The 19585-nt window shown below is 45.2% G+C and overlaps 1 protein-coding gene across 3 annotated transcripts in view; it reads left to right on the plus strand.

Annotated features, from left to right (window-relative positions):
* The window catches only part of AXIN1 (axin 1), a 77890-nt gene that overhangs the window by 38910 nt on the left and 19395 nt on the right, over positions 1-19585 (plus strand). For all 3 annotated transcript variants that reach the window (XM_063171191.1, XM_063171190.1, XM_063171192.1), the window contains exons 3-4: positions 7784-7924; positions 15279-15375. In XM_063171191.1, coding sequence (XP_063027261.1) covers positions 7784-7924; positions 15279-15375 — 238 coding nt within the window. The remainder of the gene's footprint in view (positions 1-7783; positions 7925-15278; positions 15376-19585) is intronic.

Genomic DNA, 19585 nt, shown 5'->3' on the forward strand with positions numbered 1-19585 from the left:
ACCAAGGAAAGCAGAGAGCAGGGAGCTGGCACTGAAATGCTGTCTGAAATGCCTGCTCTGTGTGTTCATCCACTTAACCACACATATATATGTATATATATGAAATCACTTGTATTAAACATAGATGTCATTTCAGTCTGAGAAGCCAATTAGCAGAGTGGAGAGCTCTTGCCAATCAGCCTCTTGCTGAATTTTCCCCAGCTCTCAGTTTGAGCACGGGAAAGGAGACTGCATTATCAGCCCTCTCTACCTGTCTCCATGCTAGTGATCCCGGTGCCCCAGGGACAGCACGTTTGGAGGGTCAAAAAATCAGGGATGAGGACTCACGTCCCACTCATTTCAGGGGTTAACATGCTTGGATGTTCAGCACATCCCTGCACAAGCTTGATTCTGTCCCTTCCAATAAAGTACTTAAAACAGTTCTCCTGTGATGTGTTGCCTGGCAGAGGCCAAGACATGGAGGTGAGTGTGGCTCATGGGTGACAGCTGTGTACCCTGGATATCCAAAATGCACACACACACACTTGCCCTTCTTTTGTAGCTTCTGAAGTCACTACAGCAGCTTTTGGATGGCTGATGCAGCCTGGCTGCTCTAAAGCAGTGAGGCTCTTGTTCAGTTGCAGTTAATGCAGCCAAATATTCTGTATATTTTATAGAAAATTTCCCTAATATTGTCAGCATTTCATGATGGATAAGGATTCATATGAATCATGTCATCATTTTAAAAACCAAACAAAACTACTATGTTATGGTATAAGCTCAGGCTGATATATTGAAATTAATCTAGGCAGATACCTGTTATTGCTAGATATGGAACAGAATGTTCTGCAACATTTGCTTTATTTCAGGAAGATGATCCAATTGTCCTGTTAATTGTTGTGCAGACATTGTGTTGCCCATTTTTTTTTCTTTTTCATTTTAATGAATATCTTGTGCTTTGAGCTATTAAATAAATGAGGTTTGTGGTCTTACTCTAGGGAAGACATGCATTGTTTTCAGGAAGGACTTGCTTTTATTGTTTGTCAGACTCAGATTTTTGCAGTTTTGATTTTAAATCTGTAACTAGAGGACAAAATCCTTTATTACATTGGGGTGATGAGTGAGCACAGCCTCACCCTCCATTGGGAAGGAGGAGCTGGGAGGGCTGGTTTGGAGATGCACAGTCAGATGAAATCTTGAGGGACTCGTTCTGCAGTTTCCTTGGAACACAGTGGTTTCATCCTGTTGTCTGAAAGCCTTTCCTAAGAAGGTTAGGGTGGCGATAGGGCAGCACAGCCACAATATTTAGCCTATCTAGTCCTTATTTGCCTCCTAAGGCAAACATTTTATTTCCTGTATTTCAACTTCCTTCCTAGATCCTCTCCCCCACCTTGCTGTATCCTATGATCTTAATTACTGGTTGCAATTAATGCATCCTCTGTAAATTAGTCCTGCCTGAGAAGTAGCATGTCCTTGGTAAATGCAAAGGAGTTTGAAACTGGAAACTCAGTCTGGTAAATCTTGGATTTAGCTTTTGTAACTGTACTTTAATACTTCACAATAATTGCTGAAGCTCCCCATAAAATAATCTCCATGTAGTCCTAAAATGGAGTTGAGTGCCTTAGAAGAAAAAAGAAGAGCCCTTATCTGTACTTTTAGTTACATTTTTATTTATTTCCCTTCTTCCTCTGGTGTGGGAGGATGAATACGCAGGGAAGAAGATACAGATTTGCAAAGGCAAGGAGTGCTAAAGAGCGTGGTTTTTTTCATCAGCTTTTAAAAGCCAGACTGTAATCATAAATTCCCTGATAGCTGGAGCATGCAGAAGTCGTCTTTAAGCCTACAAGTGACAGGCTGCTGTTGCTTTTCAAACTTTAGATTTCATTTTTTTGTAAGGCACAACTTTGATCTGGTTCCTTTGTAATGCTCTGCAGAGCGCTGGGGCCGCTGCGCTCGCCGGCTGCAGAGCTGGAAGTGAACTTTCTTGGCAAGAGCCATCTGGAGACCTCAAAGAACAGATTAACTTGTCCAGAATTGATGTGATCTTTGAAGAAGCTGCCCTTGCCTGGAACACATGTGATTAGCCTGACATTGGCAGTGATAAAGTTGAGATGCACAGCGCTGTCTGAGTACCCAGAGTAATTGGGAAGAGTGTTAAGTGGAGCAACCCCAACAATCTGCAATCAGATTGTCAGGTAAATCCCCAGTTTTAACCTCTTGAGCCAGCTTTGCATCTTTAGCATAGATCAAATCCAGTGAGGAGTGAAGGTTTTCAGTTTTGCATCTTCATAGACTTTTTGTTCTTAGCTCCAAAACATTCCCATGGTAATGGTTTGGGAGAAGCTGTATGGTGCAACTTCTGTGATAGTTGTTGGTACCATGGATTGGAAACAGACTTTTCTGTTCAGTGGTGGATTAATGTAATCTTGTAAGCTGGACTCTGTGGTGGATGCTGCTGTAATCCCTTGTTTAAAGGGGACCCTGCTGCTGGGACACCCCTGTCAGCACATGCTGTTTAGACATGCTGAAGGGATTTGCTTTAGCTTGTGCATCATAAACCAAGATGTGCAGCTTTTCATTTGATTGATTGGTTGTGATATTGAAATGTGGAACTGCATGAAGGATATGACAGTCACCTGCTTGTTGGTAGATGTAAGTTTGGGAAGTAAGTGGCCAGCTGGAGAGTCAGCAACCTGTGATTCTAGAAGGACTTTTTGTTTCTTGCATGGAAGTTAATAACTTTTTAAATTATGTTTTTCCCACACTGAATAAATGGAACATGTCAAAATAACGAGCTGGACTGCATCCTCCCAATCAAAAATGCAAAATGACCAGGGACACCAAATAAGAGTAATGCTTAGTTCTGGTTTCCTAGAAATAGTCATCTTCAGAAACACAGGACTGCAAAAGCTTGAGCTAATTTTTCAGAAGTTGGTGTGAAAAAGCAGGGTGGGAGCACAGAATGAGTAGTTGGGTCCCATTGAGTTCCATCCTGATCTGTGGTCTCAGGGCACCATTTCAAACACCACCCACCAGAAGAGGAAAGGAGGAATTGTCTCCTGCTGTGAGGTTGTTCACCACAGTGCAGGAGGGAGGGCATCTCAGCTCCTCCACCTGCTATCAGCTGTGGTGAGACATCTGGAGTTTCTCCAGAGCCCATTTTGGGGTGTCCTTCTGTGGGACTTGCCAACATCTCCAGAACTCCTGCAGCTCAGAACTTTCCACAGTGACTCCTGAAGTTTGGGTGGTTATGGCATCTGGAAGATGGGATTTCTCCCATGTTGAAAATGAGCTGCTCACCAAAGCTGTGGTGACCAAAGCTTCAGACTATGGCATGGGAGGAAAACTTCTGCAAGAGCTGTTTAGGAAGAGTGCTTTGGAGTTTTATGGTCAGCTTTATGAGTTTTTATCTCTTTGATTTGCTAATACTGTGTCTCAAACAGCTGCTTCCTTGGTAGTGCAGGGGTTTGGAGGAGCTTCCCGTGCCACCAGGGATTTTGGAGTTTCTGGATCAGGGAGGTGGGGCACCCTTGCAAAACAAGGCCTGCCTGGATTCTATCACAGCCTCAATTCTTTTGAGGAAAAATTGTCTTCCAGAAAATGTCAGTGCCATAAACATTTAGTGCTGAAGCTGGAGAAGGTGGTAGCAATGAAAACTTTGGATTGATCATCTTCCCTGTTAAACTGGGAGCTGTTCCAGCCATGCTGGAACTGCTAGCAGGCTTGGGAAGACCATGGCTCTCAGACCTGCCAGTAGAGTGTTGTGCAACTTATTCCCTCCAGTGGAAATTTAAATTCTACAGAAATTAGTTGCCTAGAGGCTTTTCATCTTCAAGGAAGTTTTCTTCTTGCCTTAGTGGTTTTTTTCCCATGCTTGATGAAGAACATCAGTGAAGGAGATACATAACTGGTGAGAACCAGAGGGAGTGCCACTCAGATTTGGCTTTGGAGGCAGGATCAGTGAGCTCTTCCTCCCACTGTGGGTGCTGAAGGTGATGCAATTCTTCCCCAGAGCACACCAACCCTGGGGTTTTTGCATAGAGCAGAGTAGCATGTTTGGCAAAGGTTGGGGACTTTGCATCTTTGATTTAAAATTGAAATAACCATTGGGGGAAGTTGTTTGAGAGGGACTGGGGCTCCTAGGCTGGAAGGAAAAGGATGCCCTTAGGGACTCAGGATGCACTGGGAGTTCCACATAGAGCAAGAGTACTGAAGAGGACCTCACCTGTCTGCTTGCTTGCATTGATACTCCAAGATCTGGTGGTGCTGAGGTCCCAAGTGCTGGGTGCTTGGTCACAGAAGTGAGAAATCTGGGGATGGACGGGATGCAGCCAAGGCAATATGCAAAATAAACCCAGAACAGGTAAAAGGAAGCCTTAAGGAAATTCCTGCTGGTTTTTTACAGCAGTTTAGGCCCTTGTCAGCATTACCAGAATGTGCAGTGATCAGCAGAGGGCTTTATGCAAAGAAAAGGCAGCTGGTCAGGCTGACTTACTCAGGTCGCTGTGATCTCTGTTATAATTGTTCCCTATGTGATTATTTTGAGGGTTGAGCAACTGAGAGCTGCAGAAGAGACATGCAGCTTTATTTCTGCAATGTATGAAATGTTCTGTGTTCATTTCAAAAATGCTCATTGCTCTTTCTGTCTTAAAAATGAAATAAAATTCTGGAAGGCTGCAGGAATTTTTGTGAAGTCTAACTTTAAATGCTCACCTTTCCTTTTATCGCCCTTATCAGTGCATAGAGCTCACTATGTGAGGTTTTTAGCTGACATTTCAAATCGCTCTGAGGGTGCCTGAATCCCTTTTAAAGCAGCCTCCCCTCCCAGATCAGAAGTGACCAGTTTTTTTTGTTAGACTCCATGTTCCTTTAATGTTTTCCTCCTAATAGATGTTGAAAGCGTTCTTCAGAGGCACGGCACAAAACATTCAAATAGTGATACGAGCCAGCTGAAGAGAGTTGTCAGGGAGAGAGAACATTAGGAGAAGGATTGAATACAGATGGATTCCTCAAAAGTAATGTAACCTGTTATGATTGCTTTGAAATCCTATACCCTTTCCATCTCCTTATGCTTACCAAAAGTTTACATTTGCATTGATGTATTAGAGGCAGAGCTAAAATGGAAGTAATCCCTGTTGTATACATGCTTAAGTGTGTAATTTTAGCTAAATACAACAGTTGTGACCAAACCTGCATCCTCAGTGAGGAGACCACAGCTGGGGAGTGTTGTGGGAGAGCCCAGCAATTCCAGCTCCTCCAGAGGTGTCAGGGACCTCCCAGGGCCCATCTGCTCACTCTTGGTTCCTTCAGCCATCACAATTACACACCCGGCAACCTCTTCAGGTGCTCTCTGCTGCTCTGTCTTTGTATCAGCAGATACAAAGGGGAAATTGATTGCTCTGCATTTTATTCTGTGTATCTGAGTGCTTTCTTAGTATACTGCTAGAATAATCCATGCCTCTTGCAGAGAGTCCTGGCGAAAGGTCCACTAGAAGTTGGTGCTATATTTTAATTGGATTGTCCAAAAATCATCCTTGTCTTTGCCCTCAGGGAAGGCCTGAGCCATCCATCGTTCCTGCCTCAATTTAAGAGGTTGTCTCAGCCTCCATCACACTGCTGTCATGTTGGATTTGACAGGAGGGTTGCACTGCACAGCTCTCCTTTAATGTTCAGAACTGACCGTTCTGCACAGGGAGAACGGCTGAAGGGGGCTGGGAAGGCTTTCACTTATTATCCCTTGCTTTTTAGGGTGAACTTGTTCCAATTATTTCCAGTACTTGCCCTAGAAAGCTGTTCAGAAATCTGATGGAATATAGAAATGAGTTTGCTCCAGTGCACATCTGCAGCGACTGACAGAAAGTTTGCATGCTAGAAGGTGTCTGTGGTGATTCACCATCCCAAGGCATCCCTGTGCTCATCCCCAACTGACTTTGTATTGTACCTGAGCATGGAGAAACCTCACAAGGCTCCCTTCTGTCAAACAGCCATGAAAAGTCTCAGCTGGCTCAGTTTTGAATGCTCTTTGTACCATTCTTCAACTATGCTAAGCTTCATCATCCCAGGAGGAAGAGTTTGGAGTTTTGGCTGGTTTGTGGCGCACAGAATAGTTTTCTCTTTCTGAGAGTAGGGGAGTAATTTGTTTCTAATTGACCCCATAATGGACCTGAAACAATATGATTTTTCCTAGTGACCAGGGAATATCCATGACCCCTTGGATTACAAGGAAAACAGGTTGTATGCTGAGCACCCAAAGAGCAGGTGAATAGGAGCTGGCTGAGCAATGTCCAGTTCAGGATTTAAAATACTTTGGTAATGCTACCATCGTGGTACACCATGTGCCATATTTTATATAACAGCATCCACCAACCTCTGCCTTAAATGAGCTCTCTGCCAGTCTCAGTTCCTGCAGTGCCTGTCCTGCATTTACACTCCTTACAGATATACACAAACTGCCAGCTTTACCCTTTGCTGGTGTCTTCCTCCCCTCTGGTCCCTCCATCTGTGTGTTTCTCATGGGTTTCCTTGTCTTGTCTAAATGTAAACTCATTGCTTCTGTTGTCTGTAGGACTTTAACCACTACAGTAGAACCAGAATCACTTTTCTTGGCAGAACAGGGAAGCACACATTGCATGATGTGCCCTCCACTGAGGTGTTTGCACAGGGCCCATTGCAAATCACCTCCACCAGGTGCTGATTACTGAGTTACTAAATAAAGGATAATGCTGATGAATTTTGTGATCTGAACTGAAGCAGGACTCTGAGTTTCAGAGCTTGGAAAACTCAGGAATTCATCAGCTTCAAGATATCTTAAAAATACTGCTCTTCATGCAGAGGGGCAGGCAGGGAAAGCAGGGGATTAAGTGCTCTTTGGTTTATGTGAACATTTCAGCTTGTTCCTTCTTCTGGCACATTACAAAATAACTTGCAGGAGAACAAGATGCCTGCATGGGCTGTGTGTCCTGCAGGGTGGCAGAGCTGGAGGCGCTGCAGCACTGGCTTTTCTGTGATGGTGGCAGAGTGAGCATGAAGGAATTTGTGCCTGCTTGGTTCCCAGGCTGCTTCACCATCATCTTCCTGAGCAAGAACTCATTTCCCAGGTTAGCTCCTGCAGGCAGCCTCCCTTCCTGACCTTTGCTGAAGAGAAGGAGGTTGGCCTGCCTGTGTACTTGAATAACAAGGCATGGGTTGTTTACAAAGCTTTCACAGATCCCCGAGCAGACTGTCCACTGGAACAGCTGGTGTGATTAGGTAGTCCTTCCTGGTGGAATTTGCAAGTGTCCAATGTACTTCAGTGCAACACTGGAGGTCAGTTTTAGGTACTGTGCAACAGCTGTTTCTTGCTTCACCTCCTTCCCTCTGCAAACGTGGGAGGGATGTTAAAGTAAGCATAGAATGGGTGAGCTCTGCTACACATCCCTCCCTGCTGGAAGAGCAGAATCCTATTTTGACTAAGAAAAATGCTGTTTTACTGTCTAAGGATTGCTTTTAGATTCTCATCGAGTGACAGTGCTAAACAGCTAGCCCATGGACTCCCTAAACCCTGATGGAAACAGGACTTCTTGCATACAGTCTCGTTCCCTCCCTTATCTCTAACAGTGTCATCTTCATTACTCCATGAATTCCCTTTTTTTCCAGTTATGAGTCAAATTGTTCATGGTTCTGTCAGTGCAACTTAGTGCACGATGAACAGCTTATTCTGTAGCCCATCACTGAGGCTGGGGCTCCAGGCAGAGTCCTTCTGCCTGGTGATGCAGAGCATGGTCAAGGCTGTGCCCTTCTAACCTGACTCATTTTTCTCTCACAGGCATGGCTCGTGGAGGGAGCCTGTTAACCCCTACTATGTCAACACGGGCTATGCTTTGGCACCAGCCACCAGTGCCAACGACAGCGAGCAGCAGAGCATGTCCAGCGACGCCGACACCATGTCCCTGACTGACAGCAGCGTGTAAGTGACACCTGGGGACAGCCACATGTGCCTTCAGCACTGCTGCTCTTGGGCTCTGCTGGGAGAGAGGCTTGGGATGGGGGGAATGTCAGAATCAACCATGACAAGGTCATTCTCACTCTTTTCAGTTACTTTGTGTGACAAAGTTCACAGGGGTCTGAGGATGAGGGAAGAAGAGATGAGGATCTGACTCCATGTTTCAGAAGGCTTGATTTATTATTTTGATATATATTACATTAAAACTATACTAAAAGAATAGAAGGAAGGATTTCATCAGAAGGCTAGCTAAGAATAGAAAAAGAAAGAATGAATAACGAAGGCTTGAGTCTGAGCCAGCTGACTGTGATTGGCCATTAATTAGAAACAACCACATCAGACCAATCCCAGATGCACCTGTTGCATTCCACAGCAGCAGATAATCATTGTTTACATTTTGTTCCTGAGGCCTCTCAGATTCTCAGGAGAAAAAAACCTAAGGAAAGGATTTTTCTTAAAACATGTCTGTGACAACTTTGTCACTGTGCAGGATACTCAGCCTTGCCAGTCTTGTGAGTGTTTGCAACATAAAATATTTTTTAGCAATCTAAATGGTGTTCTGTCAGAGGTTCTGGGATGTTTCTTAAGCCAGGTGCAAGAACTAGTAATATGGGATGACTTCGTAGTAACTGATTTGAGATAGATTAAGTTCTGAATGTTAGACAGAGCCTTCTACTTACCTGGGTATTTTGTTGAGATTTTATGCTGCCAAATTCTCAGAATCACAGAATGGGTCAGGTTGGAAGAGACCACAGTGGGTTATCTGGTCCAACCTCCCTGCTCAAGCAGGGTCATCCTAGAGCAGATTTCACAGAATTGTGTCCAGATGGTTTGAAATACCTCCAGTGAGGGAGTCTCCACAGCCTGTCTAGACAATCTGTTCCAGTGCTCAGTCACTGCAGAGTGAAGAAGTTCTTCCTCATGTTCAGTTTCTGTCCATTGCCTCTTGTCATGTTGCTGGGTACCACAACACAGAGCCTGGTCCATTCTCTGAAACCTCCCTGCAGATGATGGCCATTGATGAGCTCCCTTCTCAGCCATCTCTTCTTGAGGCTAAACAGGCCCAGTTCCCTCGGCCTGTCCTCATAAGAGATGCTCCAGTCCCTTCATTGCCCTCCTCTGGACTCACTCCAGGAGCTCTGTGTCTCTCTTGTCCTGAGGAGCTCAGATCTGGGCACAGCACAGCAGGTGGAGTAACAGCTCAGTCTGTGATTGCTCTGCAGTAGGATTGGTGACTGACCAGTTCTAGTTTGGCTGGTGACCACTGCACTTTAACACAACTTGTGCTGATAAGCCCCAGCCAAATGTTTTCCCTTTCTGTCTCTCATGACAACACCCTGTATCTCACCCAGGAGATGCCTTCCTTAAAGATGGTCTGCAAAGAAAGAAAAAAGGGGCTGTGAGATTTTGTTGTGACTGCATCTCTGTGATACAAAAAAAAAAGGATTTGGGGAAAAATATTCACTGTTTGGTCTGGTTTTTAGTAGTGCAAATGCAAAGTGTCTTTCTGTAGAGTAGAAACCCTTTGATTCTTCAGGCGAGAGATGACAGGTTTACAGAATTAGGAGAAGATTTTATTAATGGCAGTGCTGTAAACACAGAGTCCTCCAAGAGGCTCGTTTAGTGTCACTGTGAGCGTCAGCAGCTGTCAGACCTTGTTGGAGAAACTTTCCAGCCTGTGCCATGGATGCTGTTAATGGGTGCTGCCACAGTTCCCCACCTGCCCAGAGTTCATACAGTGACACAGGGAGTGTGCAGTGTGGCCAGGGGGTCTCTGTGTCTGTGGTGGTCGCCCTGCCTGACCCTATAGCTTGCTCTTCTCTGGCTCCACAGAGTCTCAGGGCCATGTAGGAGCAGCTGTGAGTTCATTGTGCACCCTGACACCAGCTCCTCAAACATTATGCATGAGGCAGACCTTGGCCAAAGGGGCCTGGGAGGTGGAGGATGCCCCCAGGACAGAACCCTGTAGACGACCACTAATTAAAGGCTCCATTTGATACAGATCCAGCTGCTCTGCCACATCCTTCTGCAATTCTTCATATGCATCAATTTATATGGAGGAGTGCTCTGAAGCTAGCAGGAGTCGTGTAACTTCTTGTTATCAGGAGAGACAGATGTAAGAACTCTTCAAAATTAATTAGCTTTTAGCACTTCCTCTCCCACTGGTCCAGCAGGCTCATGGGGCTGCACTGATGGTTATACCTGTGATAAGTTGTGATCATTTATGCCAGAGTTCTTCACCCTCCTAATTTTTATTTCACTAGCCACAGTTTGTTTTTTTCACAGGCAGAATAATTTCTTACTGGCCATCCTACGCTTCTTTTTCCTTTAGGCATTTTATCGCTCCTATGCTCACCATAGGCTGCCTTTAGGACTTTAATTACCACCAATATGTGAACTGCCTTCTGCTAATAACTAACCCAATCCTAGTGGTTTATTTTAACTAAGTTTTGAACTTCATAAAAGTGATCCATTCTTTCTATGCCTCTCAAACTGGATCCATGCAGAATCCAGAATTAGGATTCTGGATGTACAGCCTTGACCTTTGGCTTACACAGATTCTGGCTGTTTTCAGCACTTGCTCTTCATTACATGATTTAAAACTCCAGCACCAGATTTTACTCAGATTTTACATGGCACTGCTGAACCTATCTTCCTCCTGAGTTTCAAAGGAATTTTTGCAGAATTGCTCAAGGCAGCAAAAGAAGAACAACCAGATGAAGTTAAAGAAGGGACTCCTGCTGCTTGACAAGACTTACATGTCTCAGTGCTTTGAATTTAGGCCTTCTCTGAGGAAAATGGCAATAAAAGCCTCGTTTGCTGATGAGCGAGGTTCTTCCCTCTGTGTGCTGTTTACACACAGCAGTCAGGCTCAATAATGAAGAAATCTGGCTTCTGCTCCGAGGCAGCACATGAATGAGGTGTGATCCAAGGCTCAGACCCTCCATCAGAGGAAAATCTGTCTGGACAATTGGGATGCAAACACTGTCTAACTGAGGAATGCTAATAAACCAGGAGATCTTCAGTGCTGGCCAGCTCAGGCCAGTGGAGAAAGCAGGCACAGAGCATTTGCTGTGCCAGTTCCCTTCCAAGCTTTGATGTTGGATTGATCCCAGCAATATGGGGTTTGGAAGTGGCTGCATGCAAAGCCTCTAGCAAAGACCTGAGTGATGCTCTGCCTGTCCCAGCTCCTGAGCTGGGGCAATTTTTTGGGAGCAGCCAGCTCAGCAAACAGATTGTAAAACTGTGATGTTACAAGCACACTTACCTAAAAGGCCAGCTTTCAACAGGATGTCTTTCCAAGCACTGTTAAATATTATTGTAATGGGTTAAATTTATATAACGAGTATGTTATCAGTCCCTGTTGTTTGAGTAATTTGCTTTTTGAGTGGCTTAAAAAACATTGCCTTTAAATGCCTGCGCTCCGCTGATTATTTTTCAGTCTTCCTGTGTCATAGGAATTCCTCTGCCCTTGTAGGCAAAACAGCTCTGGTCCTCTCTGCTAAAACCTGTTTTTATAATCAGCAGGGCAGCTGTGTTGTTTTAGCTGGTTTGTGTGAGGCAAGGTCTGGGGAGGACACGGTGAGAGGCTCTGGTGAGCTGAACGCTGGCCTGGCCACAGGTGGGGTCGAGTCACTCAATGCTCATGTTCCCTGCAGGGTCACTGGTAAGTCAGGGATTTGGGGCTCTGCCTGCCCCGTGGGCTGCTCAGAGCCTGCCCCAGACTTGCAGCAGCATTTCCAGCACAGTCCTAAACTGCTCTTGCTGTCTCAGATAACCCTTCTTGAGGATAGCATCTTCCCAAGTGGAGGAGGTGAGTCTGTGGGTGGGAGGGGTTGTCACAACAGAGATGCTTGAGGCAAGTTAAGGCAACTGTAGGTAGGAAGGCAGCAGCTGAAACCATTAAATCTCCATGTGATGTTCCAATTCAGATGCAGAAACAATTTAGGTCCATATCTATCTTGATTTCTTCAAGAGCTTACATGGCAAACAGGAGATAATGTCTCCTCTTCAGTGTTGTGCTCCAGCTGAACAATACTCCTTCCTCTTGGTCTTATCAGGTGTCCTGGCTTATCTTAGTTGGGAGACAGCTTTGCCTTCCCCCAGGCACTTGGGAAGCCCTTGGTGCCTGTGGGCTTGGCCAGAGGGATGCTCCTTCTTCCCCAATTCCTGTCAAACCTGCTCCAGAGTAGGGATGGCCAATCCCCCGAACAAAGGGGTTTAGGACAGTGGTTATTCCTTCAAAAAGTCTTGCAGATTAAATGCTATTCCTTGGGTGACTGGCCTTTAATCACAATGCCTGGTGATTTTCCTATGATGCTTCTTTATGTGAGAAAAGTCTCTTGTGACAGAGGTGCTTTGATAAGAGTAATTGATAGAAAATACCAGTTTGGCTTTGTATTTGTTTCCTGTCTTTCCTAAGGCTAGTGATCCATAATTACCCCAAGTTTTCCTATATTTAAACAAGTTTAGCAGCTTTTTAATTTAAAAGATCCCAAATGATGATTTCCAATGTGTTAGGCATAATGAGTGGGTTTGAAGCCTGTCTAGAGGAGCAAAGACACCTCTTGCCAGAAGAGTCCAATGTGCAGAGCCACAGCCAAACCACTGCTCACCAGAGGCTCTTGCAGGTCAGATTGGAGAGGGGAGGAAGCCTCCACATTTCCCCAACAGTAAATTCATTGCATTATCATTAAATAAGCAACAGAAATACTCTTCTTCCCTCGTTGCCTTTTAGCACTGAGCCTTCTGGTGCTAAAGAAAATCACGTGATGAAACAAGGAAAAACAGTTTGGAAAAGTTTTATTTTAAAAGTAGATGTGCTGTAAAAAAAAAGTTTAATTTTTTTCATATATATATATATATTATTTCTCTATCTATTGAAAATATCTCAAAGCAAGCTACCTGACAAAAGGAAAACAAAAGTATGGTATTGGTTTTCCTTGCTTTCCCCCCATCTATTGAATAAGGTTTTGTTGGGATAAAATTAAAGTGCTTATCTTTGAATTTGCTTCCTCTGGTTGAGTTGGCACAGTACATTGAACGAAGGAATGTTCCAAGTTCAGAGGTGGCATTGGGGAATCTAGTTAAAATGACATCAAAGGCAGCACAGCGGGGCTGAACATGTGTTTGAAGCCGGATAGATTAGAGGCCATTATCAGCCTTTCGCTACTGTGCTGGGAACAAAAGTCGCTCTTTCCGCTGGGACTGCTGCTGGGGAGAATTAAAAAAAAAAAAAGAGAGAGAGAGAGAAAGAAAGAAAAATTGCACTTTCTAACATAATGCCGCGTTCCCTGCGAATGGCCGTGTGGCTTTAGTGTGCGAGTTGTGTTCTGGCACCCGGGTTTTGTGCACTGGTTAAGCTGAAATGTTGACTATTGATGCCGACAAGCAATGGCTAAAATAATCCCCCAGGTTTTTTATTTTTCCCTCTGAAAACTTGCAGTTGTTTTGTTACCATCCAGCCTAGAAAAGGCCGCGTCACAATGTGGTGAAACTCTTTAACCGTTGTGATTCTCATCATTAAAGAAAATTAAGGCACCTAATGAGCACTGTCATGATGCCTGCACAGCAACGTGGGGAAGTTGTCCTGTTCCCAGGTCATGTCATTGCAGGCATAGCAGAGATGATGCTCCCAACACACTCTTCTTCCTCCTCCTCCTGCATTACCTGCAGCCACTCACCAGAGCTGTAATTAGCCTGGCTCATTTTCTGTTCCCTCGTTTGTCTTCCTGCTAAAAAGCACTTGTCATTAATCATGGGGTTTGTTTTATTTTATTTTAATGGTGTTTCATTTTGAATGCCTGGGTTATTGCATGAAATTAGGTTCTTCTGATGTAGGTTGGTGGCAGTTCTGCCTGCACCTGCATTTCCAGGGAGCCAGCAGGGCAGCCAGCATGATGGGAATGGGAATGAAAGCTGGTGGTGGCCATCCTCACACAGGCTGGTGCTTGAAACTCAAGGGGTTTGCAGGCAAAACACCACAGTAAATTGTGTTTGTCTTGCCAAATGGCACCTTGACTTCAAAAATCTGTGGGTGAAACTGGTTTATGTTCTGGGGAAGCAGCTGGGGTGGGCAATAGGTGTTAAGGACATTTGGCCTGTGCAAACATCTTGTGTTGTGAGATGTGTCAGGACTGGCTCGTTTTCACAACTCAGAGGGGTGCAGGGTGGTAGAAGATGTGCCTGGGAATTATGTGGTAGCTGGGACAAACCAAATCCCTCCACTCATTTCTACCCCACCTCTGTGGCATTGCATGGCTCTCCCAGGCAGTTACCTCTGCTGAGTCAGGGAAATGTGTGAAATGAAAAAGCTCAACATTGCCAAGCTCCAGGCTGGCATTTGTTCTTGAATTAGTTGATTTTCCCCAAATAACACAAGGTCACCAGGAGGTGGGTCTGTGTCCTTTCATAACTGGGCTCCACTCACTCCTCTTCTCCTGGGCCCTGGGTGTGAACAGGATGGTGGCAGTGGTGAGAAAGAAAATGCATTTCCTTTCTTTGCCTGAAGTCACACTTAGGCAGTGGTGCTTTGCCATTTGGGGTGGTTAGCAAAGCCTGGTGCCTCTGACCCACTGACCCCTGTGTACCAAGGACTGTGGCTGCCACTGTCTCCTTCCCCTGCAGAGACCTCTGTCACCACCTCTTTCAGCACAGGCACCACACCAAGCAGAGCTGGTTCACTTGGATGTGGCTGCCCGTGACATCCCTTCCTACCCTCATCCAGCCTCCTCTGGGGAGGGGGCTGATTCTTCCCTCCAGCAACTCCAGTATCAAGCCCATAATTTCAGACTGAGCTAGAGATTGCCTTGGGAGCAGTGGAGCCTATACCTCCTTTGATAAGCCATTTGAGCAGCTGTCACGCTCTCTTAAAAATATATACCTTGCTCCCTGCTTGAGCTCCCCTTGGAGTAGATGCTCACTGAGCTCTCACTTCTCCTTCTCCCCCCTCTCTTAGCCTGCCCTGTGGTTTAATGTGTACATTACAGGCTCTTTATAGAAAGCAACCAACTATAAAAGGTACCAGGATGCAGTCCAAGTCCTTCTCCTTGCCTTCTGCCTTGAGCAGCAGTGGCAGGAGCCCTGCCTCACTCTGCTCTTGGGGGATGCTGTGTAAGTGCTCCTGGCCCCCCATGCCAGAGCTTTTTTGGTTCAGGGACCTGTGTGAGCATCCTTCCCTGCATGGGTCCCTCATACTCTGGGCATGCAAACATGAAGGGGTTTCCTAGGGGCCACTCTGTGTCAGCAAGGCTTGAATGAACATAACATGGCAGAGAAAGGCACTAAAGCAGGATGTGTTGTTGCTTTATTCCTGCAGAGATGGGATCCCACCGTACAGACTCCGAAAGCAGCATCGCAGAGAGATGCAAGAAAGTGCCAAAGCAAATGGACGCGTGCCACTACCTCACATTCCTGTAAGTAGTACTATCTCCTTCCCAGGGGTAAATATGCAAAATATGTGAGATCTCTAGCAGACAGTTGCTCTGCTTGTGCTTGAGTTTAATCCCCCTTAGTGCTGTATTCGCTTGGGGGTGCTTCAAGATGACATACATTCTGCTAAGAAAAGGCTTGGAGCCTTCTGCCAAACTCACCATTCCAGGCTGGCCAAAACACAGAATTTTTCTTAACCATTCAGTCAGTAGCTGATTGTTTCTCCTGGGTGAGAGTGGAAGCACTGGCTGGCATTTATCTGCAAGCAGTTCCATGCCCTCAGGTGAGCTGGAGGTGTTTGTGGAAGGTGTAGGAGGCTGTTGGACATGGAGGCTGATACAGCTCTCAGACAAGGTCAGTTGGGGAGAAGTGCAATGGTCCCCAGCAGTATTTCTGCACTGAGCAGCCAAAGGAGCTGTAACCTGTTCCCAAGGACTCAGCTAAGCTCACCTGGGGACACAAGGCAGGAGGAAAAAAAAAAGTGCAGGATTAAATATTTCATTTCTCTGACACTGTCTCTTTGGTTGCTCCAGGTAAGCAAACAGCCTTTGGAAGATGGGCACAACTGCTAGGGCTCTACATCACCATCTGCAGCTCTGCTTGTTATTGTTTTCTTTTTCTGAGAAGTTACAGGTGACATTTAATATCTAGTAGGGAATAAAGATGCTTCTTTCCCCTTTGGACAGCTGGACTCCAGCACAAATCAAATAGGGAGAGAAAAAGCCTCCGTCTGTTTTTTCCAGAAGTGTCTTCAAACTTGACGCAGCTGTTCCCATCCTGCCTGCTCAAAGCAGCACAATACCAGCAGAAATACACCCTTGTTTTAATCTGATTTAAAAGGAAAAAAATCCACACCAAAACCACCACTCTTTGTTTTGCCTTTTAAATTAGATTATTTTCCTTAGATTTAAGAGGGTCTCCTGTGCTTTGATCACTGAGTTGACAATAAAAGCCCTGGCTGCAGACGCTCATAGCCATCCTAGCTCAGTCACCTCTCTTTTCACACAGTTGCTTTCACAGTGTGGTTGCTGTTGAAAAGGCTGGCTGGGTGCCTTTTTATTTCACTTGATGCCGTTTTTACTGTAAGCATGGCTTTGTTAGAGTTGAAGTTTGAAAGCTTGGCCTTTATTTTTTGTTGTTATTGTTGTTGCTGTTCCCCAACAGTGGGAACTACTGACTGAATATTCTCTGACTTCAAAGCTTGTCAGTGGCTTTACCTTTTGGATAAAAATAATAGTGGCTTTCTGTTGATGGTGTGCACTGGCAATGCCTCCATGAACTGCAGGTTATAAACTCAGAGTATGGAGCATTAAATATGTATAGTGAGCTCTACTTTAACGAACTTCCATCTGCCAAACATTTCTTTTGTTGAACTGAATAAGTGTCATTCCAGCAGCAGTTCCTTGCAGGCTAATTAGTTTTACTTAGCATTAAATTTTATCGACCCTTTTGGAAACCAGCTTTAAAAACGGGGTAAAAAACAAGGTTTCAATTGCCCACCTGCTGGTTATAAATTTTTATATTATCCTCCTTACCTACACAGTCTTTTAGAACTACATATTCCTCCTAAATTACACACAGACTCTTCACAGGGATTTTTTTGTGAAACATCCACTGTTGCCATTAGGTTCTGCACTGTAATTTTAAGTTCCAGGGAAAAAAGCATCTTGACACATATTTATATGGGAGCTGAGGACTGAGAAGTTGGGTTAGTTCTAGTCTTTCTCCAGGGAATAAAAGTTTAGTTCAGACACTCTGGCACCTCCTGCCAGCCAATTACTGACACAGAATTGGCATCGACTTCAGAGAGGTACTGTTCTGCCCTCTCTTATCAATCAGCCAAGAAAGGAGAAGGTAATTAGACAATGTGTTTTGACAACACCAGTGTGAAATGTTATAAAGTTACTCTTTAAAATTCAGCTCTAACTGCACACTCTTTGAATTAAACAGCACAAATTAGCAAGGAGCCATGCAAATGTTTCTTCAAGTGTTGCTTTCTGAAGCCAGTGGTTGGGCTATCCCACAGCCCGTGGCTGAATTAGGCTGGACCTGGGGTTAGCTGCTTCCAAACGTGTGGCAGTGATGAAATCACAACCTTTGAGTGAAGGTCTTTATGGACTCCTATCTGCAGCATAGCCAGAGTCCATGCTGATAGTGCCTGCAGAATGCACAGCATGTTTTCCTACTGATAACAGGGAACCTCCTACTTCCGAAAGTCATTGCAGAAGTCCTTTACAGACCTTCCCGTTCCCTGACAAATGAGTTATGGGGCTATTATGCAAAATTCTGAAAGGACTTACATTGCTTTTAATAGCAGCACTTGTAGTTAAGTCCAGAAGCTATAAACTGCAGTGATTATATGTTCAGAGGAGGCTGCCCGCTGGTCCCAGCAGCTCTGCTGCATCCAAGTAGTGACAGCGTGTGTTAGCTATGTGGAACACCCTCTTCAGCAGCAGGATGTGTGTGGATGGCCCTGATCTGCATCTTCCACACTTAGCAGCTCACATCTTCCACACTTAGCCAGTCACCAGCGCTCTAAGTTTGGAAAAGTTGTGTTCTGTGAAGTGGCGCTCTGCCCAGGAATGCAGTGGGGGAGGCTCTCCAGCAAGCAGGGAGACCTCTGGTTTGTGCCTCTGGCAGGAACACATTACACAGAGAGTGAGTGTTGCTTTCATGTGGTTTTCCATCTCTCTCTCGGATTTGAGCAGAGACTTGGAGCACCAAGGAAGGAAAGAGCAAGCAAGTTCCCAAAGAAAGGGAGAAAGCCCAGAGCAGGCAGAGCTGTACCTGGCTCTGGCATTCACCATTCCCAGGAGAGGATGGGAGATTCTCCTTTTCCACTGCAAATTCAGAAAAATCCAACCTCAAGCATTAAGAGCTGGTGTTTGGTTGGTTTATTAACTGCATAAAGATTCCATTTTGTGATGTTGTGCTATAGCTTGGTCATGGGGTGGGAGCTCTCCTGTCCCGCCACACAATCAAGGGTGCTGCAGGGTGGCTTCTGCAACGTTCCTGAGTGGAGCAGAAGGTTGTGAGTGACCGCTGTGCTTTGCTGTACAAGTGAGGAGTGCACAGGAGGAGCCTGGTCTCGTGCTGCCTGGATAACTGCAGCTCAATGAGCTTTCTGCTCCTGTGAGTTGGGAACCTGCTCGGAATTCCCATCGGCTGTTTTATGCCATTTTCCTCAAATGCCTTCCCCCAGCAGGACTCCTTGCTAATCCCTGAATGCTGCTAGACTGGATGCTGAAATCCAGCTATCTGTGAGCTCTGCCACTAGTGTTTCTGGTATGGAAACACCATTTATCCGTTAAAAATTTATGTCACAGAGGAATGCATTAATCTAAGAAACATGGAGGTTCAGAAGTTCTTTTCTCTTGGCTTCTCTAGCCTGTCATCTTCCTTTCATTTCCAAGACTGACTTGTGATCTAACAACAGCCCCTCAGGCATCATGGAGGCATCAAACCTCTTGTAGAAGAGGGAAATTTACCAGCACAGAATTCTTTGGCCCAGTCACATCTGTCAGAAACAGTTCAGCCCAAACCACAGATCCCTGGCGCTGCTTAAGGAACCTCTACCCAGTGCAATGTTGAAAAGCTTCCTGTTTCATCTCAGAGCAGTTGAGGCTGATGCTTCCCAAGGGGAACCTGCAAACTGCAATGAGATTCTTCCCTTTCAGCCTTTTCACATTTCAGATGCCAGTGTGTTCTGATGTGCAGCTTGGTCCTTAAACCTGTGTTTCTCAAGGAAGGTGAAATCCATCAAAACCCAAGGGCTGCATCTGCCTCAGGAAGCAAAATCCATGGAATTCCCACTCCATCAGCTCCAAGAAAAAAAGGGGAAACTTGAGGGCAGCTGCCTAGTGGAGCTGCTGGAGAGCTTGTGTGTCTCACATGTTCTTAGCAGGCTGCTTTTTCACAGAGGTACCAGAGCTTCAGATGCTTCATGTGTCAAGGACAATGTTCTAGTGATAAGTACCCCAAGAAATCCTTCTTCAGAGCTGTCACAAGGAAAGATTGCTCCATCTAAACCAGGTCAAGCAATTTCTATTTTTGCCAATCCACCTGGCATTCAGCCTCCTGTCTGTTGTCCTCCGCAGCCTCCCCAACTCCACCTGATTCTGGACAGACCTTTCTGACTAGTGCCATTGAATAAAAGTAGATAGGTAATTAAATAAAACATTAAACTAAACAGTA

The sequence above is a fragment of the Melospiza melodia genome, chromosome 18, assembly GCF_035770615.1.
Source record: "Melospiza melodia melodia isolate bMelMel2 chromosome 18, bMelMel2.pri, whole genome shotgun sequence".
Classification (NCBI taxonomy): Eukaryota; Metazoa; Chordata; class Aves; order Passeriformes; family Passerellidae; genus Melospiza; species Melospiza melodia.